This window comes from Nannospalax galili, unplaced genomic scaffold, assembly GCF_000622305.1.
Source record: "Nannospalax galili isolate Female #2095 unplaced genomic scaffold, S.galili_v1.0 scaffold24, whole genome shotgun sequence".
Classification (NCBI taxonomy): Eukaryota; Metazoa; Chordata; class Mammalia; order Rodentia; family Spalacidae; genus Nannospalax; species Nannospalax galili.
In genome coordinates, this window is record NW_008352654.1 from 796,177 (window position 1) to 812,915 (window position 16,739).

Genomic DNA, 16,739 nt, shown 5'->3' on the forward strand with positions numbered 1-16,739 from the left:
TGCATGAACAAATACATACACACAATGCACACACCCCTATTTAAGCACAATTGCAGGCAAATGTGCCTAATCCATGAGTGCTCATGATATTCAATATAGACAAGCATATATTATACAGATAATTAAGAACATACACTTGGGCTGATGAGATGATACATCAGGTAAGCGTCCTTCCACCAAGTCTGACAACCTGAGTTTCATCCCTGGAACCCACATGGAAGAGAGAGAACCAATACCAGAAAGTTGTTCTCTGACCCCCAATGTACACTGTAGCAACACACACACACACACACACACACACACACACACACACTAAAATAAATGCAAAAAATTTAAAGATACACATTTGTGCACAATACATACTTATGCCCACATGCACAAATCTGATCCAAAGTAGACACACATAAATACACAAACATGTAGATGCAGGATGTTGTGGGAAAAATGTATATGATCTAGATACCTGCAGCATCCATGGATCTGCTTTGACCCTTTGCCATACTCTGGAGCCTGGAAGGAATCTCTCTACTCTAAGATCCCTAGCATGTTAGAGCTCATCAGACAGTTCTTTGCAGCCCCCGCTTAGCTGGCCGGAGAATGGCCCCTGGCTCCTGGACCTGCAGGCTCAGGGCCTTCCAAACTGGGAGGCAGCGTCTCTGGCAGTCCCTTGTGGGTGGGCAGCAGGCAGCGGACACAGAGGTCACTGGGGTGAGAGCTGGGACTGCCCTGGCCTCCCTGCCTCTGAATGGAATGTGATCCCAGGGCCACCTCCCAAGCCCATCTCCTCCCCCACAGCCACCCACCAACCCCAGGCCTAGCCAACTTTTGATTGTGAACCCTGCCAGGTTTTTGCATTCTAGGAGCTGGCCACAGAGGTTTGTGAAGGTGGTGGTGGTAATGAACAATGGAGGAGCAAAGGAAGTTACACACAAAAGCACAGACATGCATGCACAAAAACACTGCCAGTATTTACCAACTCTGGCAGGTACATTCTTGCTGTCCCATCAAAATACATGCACAGACACCCTTCCAAACATCTCCAGGGCCACAGCATACACACACCCACACAATCATAGGAGCATGCAGATCTGTGACATATATTCACATTTGGATTGTCAGTGAACATACACACACACACCCATGCAGACACCCCCTCCCCTCACCACACTCCTGCTGCACTGGAGCACTTCCTCTTTTGCCTGAGCTCAGGAGGAGATGCCAGGCTAGTCTGTTCTTCACCCCTAGTAGGCTGGCCTGGCCTAGCAGAGGAAGTGGTGGGGGACCTAGGCCTAGCCAGGTGCCCTGGGGTGCTTCCTGTGGACCAGGCCACACCTGGGCTGCCCTGCTGCCTGCCCACTAGGTGAGGTAGAGTAGATGGGATGAAGGGACTGTTCTGGAGGCAGTAGCTTGCGTTCTATCTCTGCCAGATCCTGGGACACGCAGACAGGCACAGACAGGTGCAGTCAATCTCTCTCTCTCTCTCTCTCTCTCTCTCTCTCTCTCTCTCTCTCTCTCTCTCTCTCTCCTCTCTCTCTCTCTCTCTCTCTTTCTCTCCCCCCTCTCACACCCTGTACATCCCGTTTTGCCTCTCACATGGTACCGCTTGCACCCCCCCCCCAAAGTGAATGTGTAGGTTGTTAAGCATCCACAGGTGGTGCATGCTTACAGGTTCGGGTATTTCATTTATAAAATGGGGTTAGCGGTCCTTTCACCCCTGAGGCGCCAAGGGATGACATGCGATGGCCATTAAGGACCACAGCAAGGTGCTGCTTCCTAGGGCTGCCCTGCCTGCAGAGATGGCTAAAGTTCCCAGCGTCACTTCCATGGCACATGTTAGACGCCGCACCTGAAGGCTCCCACTTCAGGTGGCTGGCCCGAAAGACCCAAGTGGAACCGTGGCGGTCGCCGCAGGCTGACCCCAGGGCAAGCTAACTCCAGGGTCCGAAGGGCCTGGTGTTCTGCTCAGGCAGCGCCCCTTCCACGCCCAGCGGGGTCACGCGCACTCAGGTCCCGCCGCCAGCCGGCTCTCAGCTCACCGCGCACGCCGCTCCGGGGCCGCGGGGCTTAGTGGGCGGGGCGGGCTACAGCCCCGCCCCATGCACAGCCTTGAAAACCAGCTTCAGTCCACAAGGGAGCTGCAGTCTGAGCAGGAAACTGCATCTTCAGACTTCTGCTAATCCACAAGAGGAGCTAGGATCACCGGACGCCCAAGGACCCTTTCAGAGACTCGCTTGCCCCACGCCGCTCTGACTCGTCGGCCACTCCACATCAGGTTCCCCAGCCACAGCCTTACCTGTGAGCTCCGGATTTCCCCGGCTTCCAGTGGATGCTCAGGCTAACCACAGGGACCTCGGGGCAGCAGTGAGCCAGACATCCAGACCTCCACTCAGCTCTCTTCTGGTACCAGCGTCTCCCCGAGGGGGACCAGCATGGTGATTGTGCCTTGGAGATCCCTGCTCAGAACGTCGGAGAAGATGCTGACTATGAAGCTGTTCACTTGCTTCTTGCAGGTCCTGGCTGGGTTAGCACTTCCTGCAGAGAACCCCCAGGTAAGGACCTGGCCTGACTTCTCCTTACCTTCCTATCCCAGCCCTCAAAGAAGGGAAGGAGGGTGTCTGAAATCATAGACCCACTCCAGAGAGCAGGCCCTTCTAGGATGTCCACATAATTTCCTAGAGGTTGGGCTGTATCCCTGGCCTCAGGGAGGAGACCTCAAGCTAGGCAGTCCCCAGCTCCTGGGGGCTGTCTTGGTGGTGGGGGCAGGGAAGCCACAGGGAAACAGGGAGGTTTCCTGTCTGGCCCTTGGAGCCCTAGTGGCTTTGCTAAAAGCATCTGTCCACTAATCCCAGGCAGTTCCCTGGCCTTGTGGTCAGGGTTGAGGCCCTATGACCAACCAGACGCCCCTGGGACCTCTGACCCAGCCTGGTGGGAAGAGGCTGTCTAAAGAAGTTTGTGGTGGGAAGTTGAAGCTCTTCCCCTACCAGGACTCAAGATTGAGCTGGGGGCTCTTGGGTGGGCTGTGGATGTGACAAGGGATCCTGCCATGCCCTCTCTCCCTGGTGGGTGGCCGAAGGTCCTGAGTGCAGGGCCTGGGGAAGTGAGCAGGGCCCTTTTCCCAGGAGCTGGGTGAGTCTGGCTGGGAGCCAGATTGGGCAGCAAAATCCCGACAAAGCCAATGTGTTCCCTTCCTGCTGCACTGCCTGCTGTATTGGGAGTCCCTAGCCCTGGCCCAAGAGAGGGTGGGTTGGGTAGTCAGTCGCCTGGCTGAGCAGCAGGGCCATCAGCCTGCCTTCTGGAGGGCTGGCCAGAGGTGTAATGTTACTGGCAGGCAGCACCAGCTCATGGCGCCGCCTTCTCCAGCCCCTGAACTCCCACCAGCTGATCGCCTCCCCCTGGGCTCTGGCACCCAGCCAAGGCTGGCTGTAGAAAGCCCAGCAGGGATGGCCTGGGGGCTGGGTGGAAGAGAGACCCCACAAGATTACAAGCTCTTACAAAAGGTTTCCAAAAACTTCTTAGCCTCACACTCTTTTCCAAATGAGGAAACAGAGTCCAGGCGGTTTTTAGTGGCACAAAGAAGAGACAGCTCTGAGGCAGGACAGTATGAACAGAGGATGGGGAGGAACTTAGAGGGCAGAGTCCCAAGGAGATATCACTCATAACTGCACCCTTCTGTCCACAGCAGGGGGACCTGTCTGCCGGGAACAGCACAACAGAAGCAAAAGGTAAGTCAGCCAGGCCAGCTATATAAGCTGAGCCCCTCTCTCTTTTCCTCATTAGCCCCGGCAGTGTGAATGTGGGAGCAGGCTGGGGAGAATTTGCAAGCTGGACATCCTAGCTGGAGCCTGAGAGCCCACCTCTTGTGACCCAGTGGCCTAGAGAGGTATAGTCATGGGTTAAGGTTGCCCAGAACACAGACAGCAAAACAGGATAGCCAGGATTCATCCAGCTGGCTCAGAGCCCCTGCCCAGCATGCTGTAAGTGTGCATGCAGATGGGGTCTTGGAGGGCAAGGTTGGTGTTGAGTGCCATGGGTCAGACTGGGAGGTCTAGGAACTGGAAGCAGTGGGCAAGCAGTCAAGAAGCTCCAGGCAAGATGAAGAACTCTCCCAGCAGCCCAATCCTGGAGGAGCTGTGGGGCTCTGACCAGACCTTTCCATTGATTACAAACAGGCAGACTGTGTGTCATGCCCTCCCTGGCCCCTTCACTCTCTGCCCTGGGTTGTATCAAGACAGAATCTTCAAAAGGGCAGCTAGACATTTGCCAATATGCAGAAGGCAGGAAACCCATGCCAGGTCCTTTCCTCCTCCCTCCATGCCTGTCTGAGATGGAGGGTGGCAATATACTACTTGCAGAGGCTTCCAGCAGTACAATGGGAGAGGGGGCATACATGTAGGGATGTGCGCCTGCACACAGATAATAGTTGGATCACTGTCTGTGGGCTGGGAGCACTGTCTACTGCCTACCTGCTTATTCACTGCCTCCCTCAGAGCATCCTATCCCCAGCCTGGCCATACCCTCACACCCGAGGCCCAGACCACTGAATGAATGTGTGAAGGAAGTAACTGCCTCGACTTCATAGACTCCCCATTTGCTGAGCTCTCTAGAACTCACCCAGTATTACAGTGGTCCCTGGGATTTGAGGAGGGATCTATCATCACCTCCACCTGTATAGGCTAGTTCACCTGACATCTTAACAAGCAGGAGGATTGTATTGTGGCCAAGGAAATACAATGATCTCTGAACAGCAGTTGTTAAAACTTGACCATCTCACCCCTTTCTGCTATACCAGACTCAGAAATAGCGTGGTCTAGCCATGGACACTGATTTTTCATTACTGCTCTTCCTGGTCCCAGTGATGGGTATATTTCGGCACTTGGTCTGACCACATGCTGTGAACTAGGAAGGTAGAGGTGCCCTCTGTGTTTTTTTTAAAAATATTTTATTTTACTATTTTTATTTTATGTGTATGAGTGCATTGCCTGCATGTATGTGAGTGCACCCGTGTCGTGTAGTTCCTCGGAGGTCAGAAGAGAGCTTCAGATTCCCCTGGAACTGGAGTTAAGGATGGTTCGTAGCCACAATGTGGGTGCTGGGAATCGAACCCGGGTCCTCAGCAAGAGCAGTCAGTGCTCTTAACCCCTGAGCCATCTCTCCAGCCCTCCCTCTGTGTTTTACAGATAAAGAATCTGAGGCTCAGAGAGGACCCTGGGATCATCCAAAGCCCCAGGCACTCTTGAGTGTATCTAGCAGAGCCAGCAGCTCAGCCCTAAGCCTCCCAGCTGCCCAGTGGCTGAGCAGGCATGAGTAGTGTGTCCCTTGAGGCAGGCTGGCTGCATGCCTTGCCAGTGAGGACACCTGCTGGGCTCCGGCTGATGGCGAGTAGCTACTGCAGAGGTCTCTCCAGAAGCTAGCCAGCAGGATTAAACAGTTCTGTTCTTAAAGCTTCTGTGTTCTGCGTAGTAAGCAGCTGGGGACCAGTGGAAGTGCACCCACAGGACTGCACAGGGAGCTAAGAGCCCCTTCTGGCCCTACAAGAGGCCCTTGGGGAGGCCTAGCCCTGACCAGGAGTAGCCTCCCAGTCCTCTTACCACCCCCTCCCACCCAGAGCAGGTCTGGGGCTAGCACAACTCTACTGAGAGAAGCAGCCCTCATCTTGGAGCCCTCCCTCCACCAGCCCCTCACTCAGCCTTTGTTTTTCCCACATTCCCAGACTAGGGTCTCCAGGGATGAATTGCCCTATTTCCTGGAGCTTCAGGTAAACCAGGCTCAGCCTACCTCTTTGGTCTTTCTTTATCATGGACCAGCCTCTTGGGTCACTAAAGGATGGGGATTCAGGATTTCTCAGGAGCCCAGATGCTGTAGATACAGTGTTGATGTGACAGGACGTGGGGTGAGAGTTAGTTTGTGGGATGGTAGGGGTCTAGGCCTGTTGCTCTCCTCCCTGATGGCTGGTTCCAAGGCAGGAGCCTGAGATTTCATGGTGCTTTGCAGCTGATAGCTCCTCTCCTCTTATTTATGTTTCTACCACAGAGATTAAATGTTCAGAGTGGTATGGTGTTCACAAAAAGTTTAGACTAAACACATGGCTCATGGAGCTGGTGAAAAGAAGATGCTCTCTGACCCATGTTGCAAAGGCAGACTTTCTCAGGACTCTAGGGCTGCCAGTGGGGAGAGAGGTCTTGTTTCTCAACTTGAGTCCAAGGAAAATGTCCAGTGGTCTGCAGAAGGAGAATCAAGAGAGCCCTCACCTCCCCCTCCAGCCCCTGGTCCAGCCCAAGTGCCTTCAGAGCAGAGCAGGGCAGGATGGAGCACCAGGCACTGATAAGCACGGTTTATTGCCTCAGTGGCTGCCCCACCAGCTCCACGTGGATGAACTGCCTCTTGGGTATTTTCCACCAGCTTGCAGCCTTTCCTGAGGGCCTCTTCTATGACTAGAGTCTATTTTTCTTCTGAGATTACCCTGAGATGCGTATCCTCGCAGGACCCATGGAATGGACTTTGGCTCCCTCTGCTTCCTAGGAAGGACCATGGAACTGAGGGTCTGCTTGGGAGAGGCCACTGCTCTCTGCCAAGGCTGAAGGGCTCACAGATGACCCAGCTCCCCAGTCTCCCACCAGCTGAGGGTGACCATCAGATATGGAGCAGGATGACCTAGGCTGGTCAGGGATTTCTCTGCTCATGGTCTCAAGGCTGACCAGGACTGAAGCACAGGCAGTCTGTCAGAGCACAAGTGACCTTAGCAACCATCTAGTCCCAGCCTGCTTCTCTCTCCCCAGAGCAGGAAACTGATCTACCCAGAAAGGCTGTGTGACCTCTCCAAGGCCACACAGCCAGTGTAGAGACTGAAGCCAGATGGTCTGACTCTGGCCACTCCCTGAAAACCTGTGTTTGAGTTGTGGTGCCAGGCTATCCCCTGACGGAGCAGCATCTTTTGAGGGATTCCAGATCAGTTTCCCAAAGATCTCATAACCACCACTAGGACATTGTGGAAGTTGGGAATGTTCCTGGTAATCCTCAATGAACTGTCACCTCATCCATCAGTCAGGAGTCTCTAAGCCTGTGTTTACTGGGGCCTTGCTCTTGCCTTCCCAGAGCCTCATTTTGGTTGTAATGGAGATAAGAGCCACCAGTGATGATGGAGAGGAGGTGTGCCCAGGAGCCAAGCAGTGCTCCAGAGAGGAGTACCACTGCTGGTGGAGTGGCTAGAGAAGGCTGCAAGGAGGGGGAAAGCACATGGCCCACGTGGAACAAGATCTTAAAGCTGAGGGTGAATGCTGATTTGCCCTGGCTCCCTGTTCAGGCTGGTGGGACCACATGGGGAGGAGGTAGACCACGTGGCTGGGTGTACTCTTGGCTGTAAACAGAAGAGCTGGTACAAGTGGGACAGAACATGAGAGAGCTGTAATAGGGTTGAGGGAAGAGGGCAAGGGAAGGCTAGCCCTTCCTGGGGGACTGTTTTTAGCAAGTTCCTCAAGAGCCAGGAAGCACTAGGTTAGACAAGAGAAAGATCCAGAAGCTTGAGGAGTGGCCAGGACATAGTCCTCAAAGCTCCAAGGAACCAAAGCAGACATGGCACCTGAGTAGAAAATAAAATGAGAACTGGGAATCCTGAGTGATTCTGCTTCACTGGAATTTGAGCCCAAAAGAGCAAAGGGGTCAGTAGACACCCCAGAGTGATGGCAGCAACAGTCCAGAACAGAGAGACCCCAAATAGGGCCAGGGCTTCCTAGAGGATTTTTGTGGACTAAACTCAGTGCCTTGGGACATCAAGGAATGAGTTCCTGCTAAATTAACCCAGCCTTCTGTCTCCCTATAGTGGTGCCCTTCAATGAAGTGTGGGGCCGCAGTTACTGCCGACCAATGGAGAAGATGATTGATATTGTGGATGAGTACCCCAGTGAGGTGGGGCACATTTTCAGCCCATCCTGTGTCTCCCTGTTGCGCTGTACCGGCTGCTGTGGTGATGAGAGTCTGCATTGTGTACCATTAAAGACAGCCAACATAACCATGCAGGTAGGGATGTCCTCTACATGTCACCACCTGCCCCATAGCCCACACCCTATCCAGAGGTTCACAGAACCTTCCTGCTAGAATTTACTGAGAGAGGGACAGAGGCAGGCCAAGGTCCCATGATGAGAACTGAACTCCCAAACCAGTATCTCTTACTTCAGCACAGGGCCTGTCTTCTGAGCCTCCATCCTGGCTGGGAGCCCCTCACCTGCCCCTCACTGAGCATCCAACTTTTCATTTCCATAGGTCGTGAAGATCCCCAACATTGTAGCGCAGCACTCCTACGTGGAACTGACGTTCTCTCAACATGAACTCTGTGAATGCAGGTAAGTCCTTGGTGGGCAGCTGGGATAGACCCGTGCACTTAGCAGCCTCAGCAGGTCCCCACAGGAACCCAGGGCAGAGGCAGAGGCTGCCAACCTTGCTGCAGGCTACACTTGCTTCCCTAGCAAGTGGTCCTGGACAGAAGTCTTTCATTTTCTGTCCCCCAGCAGCCAGCTTGGCCTGAGGAACTGGTCCCAGCAGCTGGAGTATAGCTGCCAAGATGTCACATGGAAAAAGGAGGGCTGACAACCTCCCAGATTTACAGGGGCCCAGTGCATGTCACACTCCCACCTTCTAAGATGAGAGGCGGCTGTCACAGGCCCCTAGAATTGGTGCCTAGAGGCAAAGATATTGCAAGCCTGGACTTGATTCTGAACCAGGCTGCATGCCCACAGAGGGAACAAACTGAGCTGAGAAACAGAAGGATGAAATCCCTATAGAAGGAAAGGGACAGGAGAAAGGAAACACAATGATGTCTTTAGAGTTGAAGCCCACTGCTACCTGAAGACTGGCCAGCACTCGGCTTTGCTGTGTGTGTCCCAGGTTCTGGGGTCATGTGTTACCAGGAGCAGCAGGCCTGGCATACCATTCAGGTTCAGGAAGAGTGAGACGGGTTGTTGCTTTTGGTACCATTTGGCCATGGACAAAGGCACCAGACTAAATGGCCTAGATGAGTGGAATATGGTCCTCATGACCACCTTGCCCTGATTGCACAGATAAGGAAATCCAGGCTCCATGCAGTTCTGTGATTTGCCCAGCCAGTGAGCATGGAAGAGGGATTGGGGTTTGGACTTGGCCTGCCTTACTCCCAAACCTGCCCTTTTCCCTGTTTCCGCTCTTAGCCATCACCACATTCTCCATAGGCCTGGTACCACCTAACCCTGGTCCTGCCTAGTGCCCAGGGCTCTGGCTGTCCTCTTTGACCCTCAGCCCTGGCTCCAGGCTCTCTCCATGATGCCAGTGTTAGGGCCCTGACTCAACATGTTCTCTTCTAGTCAGGTAACAATAGCTCAGTCGGGAGCCCTTCTAAGCACAGGCTGAATTGTGACTTTGACCTTCTAGATCACCTTTGCCCTCACAGCCACTCTTTTGGGGCAAGCAGACTAGGAGAGTGAAGTTCCAAGTGTCTCTGACTTGTCCATATCCAGAGGTGTGACTGGTCATTCCCAGGGAACTGCCAGGACAGCACTCCTTCCCTGGCCCATGTTGCCTCTCCCTCTTCTATTCCAGCCCCTGTTCCTAGGGAACACTGAAGCCCATCCCTTTTCATCAGGCCAGGCCACAGGGACACCTTTTTTCTCATTTCTGGGCCACAGTCCCAGGAGGCAGAGCTGGAACTTGTCTGGTGACTGTGAAACAGCTTCTGCTGTTGCCATGGTGGGATGAGGGCTAAGGAAGGCAGCCTTAACTGTTGGCCACCATTACCTTGTCCATAGTCTTGCCCATCATTTACTCTCCTTGAGGAAACTCCCAGAATGCACCCTGGAAGGAAAGGGAGAAAGTGAACAGAGAAAATAAAGCAGCAGAGAACAGGGTCTGAAGACCTCAGATTTGATGCCAAGAGGCTGAGCGAGCAGGGGTGTGTAATGAAGAGCCCCAAGGGGGAACTGAGACCTCTCAGGGCTGCCAGAGCCTAGGGTGGGAGCCCAAGCGCCCAAGAAGCCCCCTGCCATGGCCTCTTCATTAGCTCAGTGCTGCCCCCTAGTGGCCATAGTGCAGCTGTAGTACCAGCCCTTGGGAAATTCCAGGGGGCGGGGGGTGGGTAAAGGAAGCATCCACTTACTATTCTCTTCTGCCCCTCTTTGTTTCCCTAGACCTATTCAGGAAAAGACGATGCCAGAAAAGTAAGTGTACTGGCTGGGGATCGGGGCTATTCTCAGGCCTGACAACCCCTGTCCTAGTACAAGGGCCCCAGCTACTTTGTCCTGACGCTTGGCTTATTGCAGGAAGAAAGCCGGCAGGGGGAAGAGGAAGAAAGAGAAGCAGGAAGCCACGGAGGATGAAGCCACACCTGTGAGTGTTCAAGGAGGTGGGGGTGAGGGGGCCCAACCTGCCTTGCAAGGGTCAATGGTCAAGAAGGGGAGAGGCAAGGCTGGGGTAATCTTAGGACTGGAATAGGGTCTAGGATGCATCATCAAGGGACTTTGGTTCTTGTCCTGGCCTAGCCCCTTATTTCTGTGTGACCTTAAATCGCTTTTTCTGTAAAATGATGGGGCAGGGAGTACAGCAAGCACGGGTCATCCTACAAGCATTCACCAAGCACTTCCTGTGTGCCAGGCACCTGAGCAGACAACCCAAATCCCTGAACTCCCAGGGCTTGCTCTCTACTACCTACTCAGCCACTTCCTGGCAGTTCTGGGGCAGGTACAGCCTCCTGGCTGTCAGGCCAGTGTCTCTGGCTCCAGGTCCCCTTGCTTCTTTTCCCCCTCTCTGTTCCTTACTCATCTTTGCTTCATACCTGGGGGCAGCAAGCTGGAGTCCCAGGTTCCAGTGTAGCTCAAAGAGAAGGGTCAGGGAAGGGACATCCCCATCTGGTGGCATACCTAGTTAGAGTGTTCCCCATACACATGGGCTGTCCTTCAGAATCTAAAACTCCTTTAGTCTCCAAAATAGAATCATTTGGTGTGAAAATGCTTTGGGTGTGGAGCTGACCCCAGACTCAACCCCACCAGACAGATCCCCACTATGTGAAGACAGGACTACCAGGAAGTCTGTCCTCCTAAGCATTGTTGCCCTTATTTCTGCCCTGAACCCACAGGAGTTTGGGGAAAGAGCTGGCAGTGAAATCAGTTTAGAGCCACGATCCAGGCAGGCAGGGCCAGATGAAAAGTCTCATCATGCCATTTCCTGGGTATTGGTTTTCAGACATCATATTCAGGAATCTCCCAAAAGAATTTCAAAACCCCTGTGCCTCTTGCTCAATTTTAAGTTGACCTTGAACATTTTTCAGGGAGGGAGGTTGTTTGAGACAGGATGTCATTCTGTAGCCCAGGTTGGCCTGGAACATATTATGTAGAACAGGCTGGCTTTGAACTTGGGGCAATCCTCCTGCCTCAGTTTCCCAAGTGATGCCACTGTGCCCAGTGACCTTAAACTTTTGAAATAATACTATTAAACAGTTGTAAGGGATATAATTTCTGGACTATTGAAAATATTCATGTTTTAATATAATGTTAATATCACAGTGTATAATTCAGTCTCAGATGCATCCTGTGAACTGCACTGCCCTAATTTAATACTCATTATTATCCAATTTTTTAAAAATCTGCAATGAAAAAATATGTGTGCATACTCTCTTAACAATTACACGTTTAGGAGGTGGAGAATTGATTCAGCGGTTAAGAGCGGGTACTGCTCATGCAGAGGACCAGAGCTTGATTCTCAGCACCCACACTGGTCACAGCTACCTGGAATTCCAGCTGCGAGGGATCTGACACCTCTGACCTCCATGGGGACCTGCAATCACATGCACATAATTCTCCTCATATACACATAATTTAAGAAAATTTAAATTAATTTTATTAAATAATAATTAAATATTTGTATTTCGATTCATATTTTCCAAGGACATACATTTTATTTCCCCACAGAACCTCAGCTGAATGTAATTTCATTTTCAGTTATCAAACATCTTTTATTTATCACCTGGTTATATTTATATGCCACTAAGATGGTATCTGAGTTTGAATTATTTTAAATTTCCTGTGATCATAAAATCAAATTACATATTCTTAATAAATTATCAAAATGATTATTAGTAGTTTATTTGACCCAAACACCACAAATACATTGCATTTTAATAAATGAACACATAAAATTGTCATCCCTCTTACTGGAAATACATCTTAAGGAAATGGATGTGGCTTCCCCTTCTCAATTAGTTAATGAGTCCACTGATGATGCCACTTCCTGCTGGACTTAGACAGGACAGTGGAGAAGCTTCTCTCTGTTTGGGATTTTTTATAGATAAAAAGTTGAGAAACTGGGGCTGGAGAGATGGCTCAGCGGTTAAGAACACTGGCTGTTCTTGCAGAAGATCCGGGTTCGAATCCAGAACCTACATGGCAGCTAACAACTGTCCGTAACTCCAGTTCCAGGGGATCAAATGGCCTCCTCTGTCCTCCAAGGGCATTGCACGACATAGGTACACTTAACCTACATGCAGGCATAACACTCACACACATAAAATTTTAAAAATAAAAAGAATTTTTTTTTAAAGTTGAGAAACCATGCTCACATAAATAAGTAAACAGAATTAGATGCCACTTGATTACTGGAATTCCTTCTAAGTAACTGGCCCCAAACCTCAAGGTGATCTACTAGCAAAAATGACTTCTCTCTGACTGATGATTCAGTGTTCTTTAATTTCCTTGAAAGCCTTGGGAACCATTTGACTTTCAGGAGGCTTAACAAATACTTAACCAGGTTTCTTGTCTCCACACTTACTGACCTCTCACTGTGCTTAGTATACTTCTTCCTTGTAGAAAAGCACTTTCATAGGGTTTGGATCATCCCTTCCTTTTTAAAGGGGAAAGGATGATTATAGATGGGACAGGAGACCTCAGGCACTTACTCATACAAAGTTAAAACCAAATACCCAGCAGGGTGTAGTGGTGCAAGCCTTTAATTCCAGCACTCGGGAGGCAGAGGCAGGCAGGTAGATCTCTGTGAGTTCAAGGCCAGCCTGGTCTATATAGCGAGTTCTAGGCCAGCTGGGGCTACAGGGAAACCCTGTCAAAAGACCAAACAAACAAACAAAAACCCAAATACCCAAGAAGGCTGAAAATTGATTTCCTTAAAAAGACTTATTTCCAGAATAAGAATGTAGCTCAGTGGTATAAAGCTTGCCTACCATGTGAAAGAACCTGAGTTCAATCCCCAATGCCACAAGAAATATAATAAAATAGTAATAATGCAAATTCCCAGGCTTCATGAACATTTGTTTGAAGACTGCTGTCCTGGGGTAACCAGACACATTACTACATGATGCCAGACTGACTTCTAATGTCTCTGACATTGAGTATCTGTGTGATAGGAAAGTTTCCTAATCCTGTTAATCCTCATCTCATTTGTGAAGGAACAATATTCTAATGGTTTAAGGGTAATGAGACAGTACCTGGTACAAGGCTGGGCCCCTGGGCTAGTGCTTGGCAAGGGAGGTCCTCAGCTACTTGCTTCCCTGGGGGCAAGCATGATTCCCCTAGTGTTGCTTCCTCTTGCTGCTCCCCATCCAAGCTTTCCCTCTGGATCCATTCCTCTCTATAGGAGGGAACCTTGCCTTCTACAGTGTGCTGATTCTCTTGTCCTATCTGTATTTGGTCTTTGGCAGGTGCGGTGATGCTGTTCCCTAGAGGTAACCAGCTCCTCCAAGGAGAGACCCCACACCCAACTCATATATTTATTACCATCACCCTCTCAGAGCCCTCCCTGCTGGTACCTACCCCCTATTTATTAGCCAACTCATCCCTGCTGAATGACTCGCTCCCTCCAAGATGAGGGGCATGAAGGGACAAGACCCTCAGGACTTCAGTGCCTTACACAGAACGTAAGAGAAAGAAAGAAGCCGGTCACGGATTCATGGGAGCTTCAGCCTGGGAAGAAGAAAGATGTGTGGCCGTACAAGGGGCAAGTCAAGCCCCAGAGACTCTAAGTCCCCAGGGAACTGGAGAAGAAAAGAGGGGACCCAGCACCTGCCTCTGGTCCCTCGCTCCACCCAGACAGCAGCTCCTGGGAGCTCTTGGCCAGGACAGGCAGGTAGTTGCCACTATGACCCTGACTACATGGAAGGCAGGAGGCAGGTGGAGGGGACCCAAGCAGGTCCTCCTCCTGCTGGCATCAGCTTTTCACCCTGGAGACCAGAACAGGATGTCCAGCTCTGAAGAACAGGGCTTGCCTGGGACCTTCACCTCTCTTTAGCCTCTAAGCTCACTCCTTATACTTTGCAAGGCACCACTACCCTGCCCCCTCTCAGGGACACAGGCAGAGTGTGCTGGGGCTGAACAGAGACCAGACTGGATGATGAGCAGTCCTATTGACTGATGGTCTTTGAGGTCTGCAAGTCAGGGGCATGCATCCTAGCTCCATGACTCCAGCAAGTGGGAGCAGATTCCTGGAGGGCCCTTGCGGATCTACCAGCTGCCTCTGCAGGGCCACCTGACTGCCAAGCCAGATTCTCTTGAATAAAGCATTCTAGTCTGGACACATCCTGTCCAGGGAATGTATCTTCCAAAGCAGTGGACAAAGCAGAAAATAGAGGCAGGACAGATGAGAGTGTGGGAGAGGCAAAGGGCGCAGTGTCAGCTTCAAGCCTCAGTTTCCTTATCTCAAAAGCCTGCTGAAGCTGTGAGGCGACGTGTCACAGATGGTGACAATATGTAAGCTTTCCCTTCCCTTATTAACCAGGGGGAAACAGGCCTGAGATGGTAAAATGAATGATACAGAGGCAAAAGAGCACTGAGCTGGGAGTCAGAGGCCAGCCCTGTCCTGACTTCTCAAGTGACACTGGGTTTCCCTCTGCCTTCATACTGTATCTCTGGTGGAAGGCTTGGCTTAGACCCCTCTGGTTTTAACACATCCTAATGGAGCCCCAGCTGCTGTCTCAGTGGCCTTGAATAGTGACTGGAGACTATTCTGGTATAGACTATTCCAGGGCTGCCCCTGGGGTCACTCTGGGGTCTACCCCACCTTAAACTAGAAGCTCTGACATGTAGTCTCACCCCAAAGTTGGGGAGATACCTGGCTTCAGTCTCCTCTAAGCCCCATCATATTCAGGAGCACACCTCCCGTTCTTCCATCCCAGAGCCACCCCACACTCAGCCTGGTGCCCTGCCTCTGAACAGCCTGTGAATGGGTCTTCCAGGGTCATTAGGCCTAGGCCCACTGAAGAACAATGTCTCCCCACTGCTTGGGCTCCCGGATGCCTGGATCTACTGTCAACTTCCCCATCTTCCTCCCTAGTGCCTTGGTATGAAAAGGATCTAGTCCTCCTTTGAATCCAAACTACTTACTACCAGACTTCCATCTGCTTCTGACCCAAGAAGTGCTGTGAATATCTTTAATGCTATGTGTGCTGGTGGAAGAAATTCTCTATTCCCTCTGTAGCTCCCCTTCCTCAGTTGAAGCTGAAACCCACAGGGGCTCAGGTAATAGGCTGGGTCTGCCCTGGCTTTGGAGGGAGGCCATGATGGTGAGCAGTGTGGAACGGCCCTGCTCAGGCAGCTGCCCTCCATCATCTGTTCAGGGCCTGGGGCCCTGAGGATATTCAGGTCAGCATGTGCTTCTGGCTGGTGATCACAGAGAGGGTGTGGGCTGGCCCCAGGGGACTCAGCCACAGTTACAGCTTTCCTGCATCTCTCTTCAGCTGCAGCTGTTCAAAGCCATTGCCTTGGCTGCCTCAGCTGAGAAAAGTATCCCACCCCTTGCCCAGGCCTCTGGCTGGGCCCCAAGGACCCCAACCCCACCCTGTAGCATCTCCAAGGCTTTCAGCTCCTGCCTGAGCCAACAGCCTCTGGAGTGACCAAGACAGACACTAGAGTAGCTCCCGAGGTCAGAAGCAGAAAATTTGCATTCTTGGCCAGGGCCCCCATGATAGGAACAAGTAGGAAAGGAACATTAATTATGATGGGTGCATTTGATCAAATTGGCAGTCCTTTCAGGTCATCTGGGTCCTCGGACCCTTTTCATGGACTCATCACTTGTTTGTAGAATACCACCAAGTAACAGGCTCTGAGAGCCCTAGGGAGAGGAGCACACAGGCCTTGCCCTCTGGGCTCTCCTTCCACAGAGAAACAGATACTAGTTGTGTGTCAGAGGATGTGGGGAGGTCTTATCAGTTACTCAAATTGATGACTGAATTCAAAGCTAAGGAAAAGTGCCTCTTGGATGCCCCAGATTTTAAAATAAGAAACAGTTTGGGTCTGGAAATTTTTCCTACAGGATTCAGTAAGAGATACTTGAAGAGTTGCTGGCAAGATGGCTCAGTGAGTAAAGGAGCTTGCCATGCAAGCCTGACAATCTGAGTTTGATCCTGAAAACCCATGTAAGGGTGGAAGGAGAGAACTAATCCCACAAAGTTGTCCTCTGACCTCCACACATGTACAGTGGCACACTTGAACATCCTCCCCCCCATACACATATCATACATAGGCACATAAGCAATAATAAATAAAATTGTAAAATATTCATAGCTACAGTTGGGTTGGCAGTATATACCTGTAATCCCAGCACTCTGGAAGCTGAGGCAGAGGATAAAGAGTTCAAGGCCAGCCTGGGCTACATAGTGAAATCTTGTCAAAAGAAAAGAAGGAAGAAAATGTCTTGTTCCAAAATGTGGCTGTGGCACTTCAGAGATGGCCTTGACACTGCACTGCTCGAGGTGACACCTCTGCTCCCTCCCTTTGGGGCTG

The 16,739-nt window shown here is 51.3% G+C and overlaps 1 protein-coding gene across 2 annotated transcripts; it reads left to right on the forward strand.

Moving 5' to 3' along the window:
* Nucleotides 1-2,118: 2,118 nt before the first annotated feature.
* On the forward strand, nt 2,119-15,465 carry Pgf (placental growth factor). Of its 2 annotated transcripts, none has more exons than XM_008849728.3 (7): nt 2,119-2,549; nt 3,680-3,722; nt 7,817-8,013; nt 8,257-8,336; nt 10,149-10,178; nt 10,281-10,347; nt 13,664-15,465. In XM_008849728.3, exons 1-7 carry the CDS (start codon nt 2,430-2,432, stop codon nt 13,670-13,672), a joined length of 546 nt encoding a protein of 181 aa, XP_008847950.1. In that variant the 5' UTR covers nt 2,119-2,429; the 3' UTR covers nt 13,673-15,465. The 2 variants fall into 2 exon arrangements, with proteins under 2 accessions (XP_008847950.1, XP_029410295.1); XM_029554435.1 differs by lacking the exon at nt 13,664-15,465 and adding an exon at nt 11,650-12,032.
* Nucleotides 15,466-16,739: the final 1,274 nt, after the last annotated feature.

Excerpts from the sequence above, each read along its gene's own strand:
- Pgf (XM_029554435.1), top strand. The coding sequence starts at position 2,430 with ATGGTGATTGTGCCTTGGAGATCCCTGCTCAGAACGTCGGAGAAGATG. Across the intron at positions 3,723-7,816 it reads CAGCACAACAGAAGCAAAAG|TGGTGCCCTTCAATGAAGTG; the intron begins GTAAGTCAGCCA and ends GTCTCCCTATAG. Across the intron at positions 8,014-8,256 it reads CAGCCAACATAACCATGCAG|GTCGTGAAGATCCCCAACAT; the intron begins GTAGGGATGTCC and ends TCATTTCCATAG.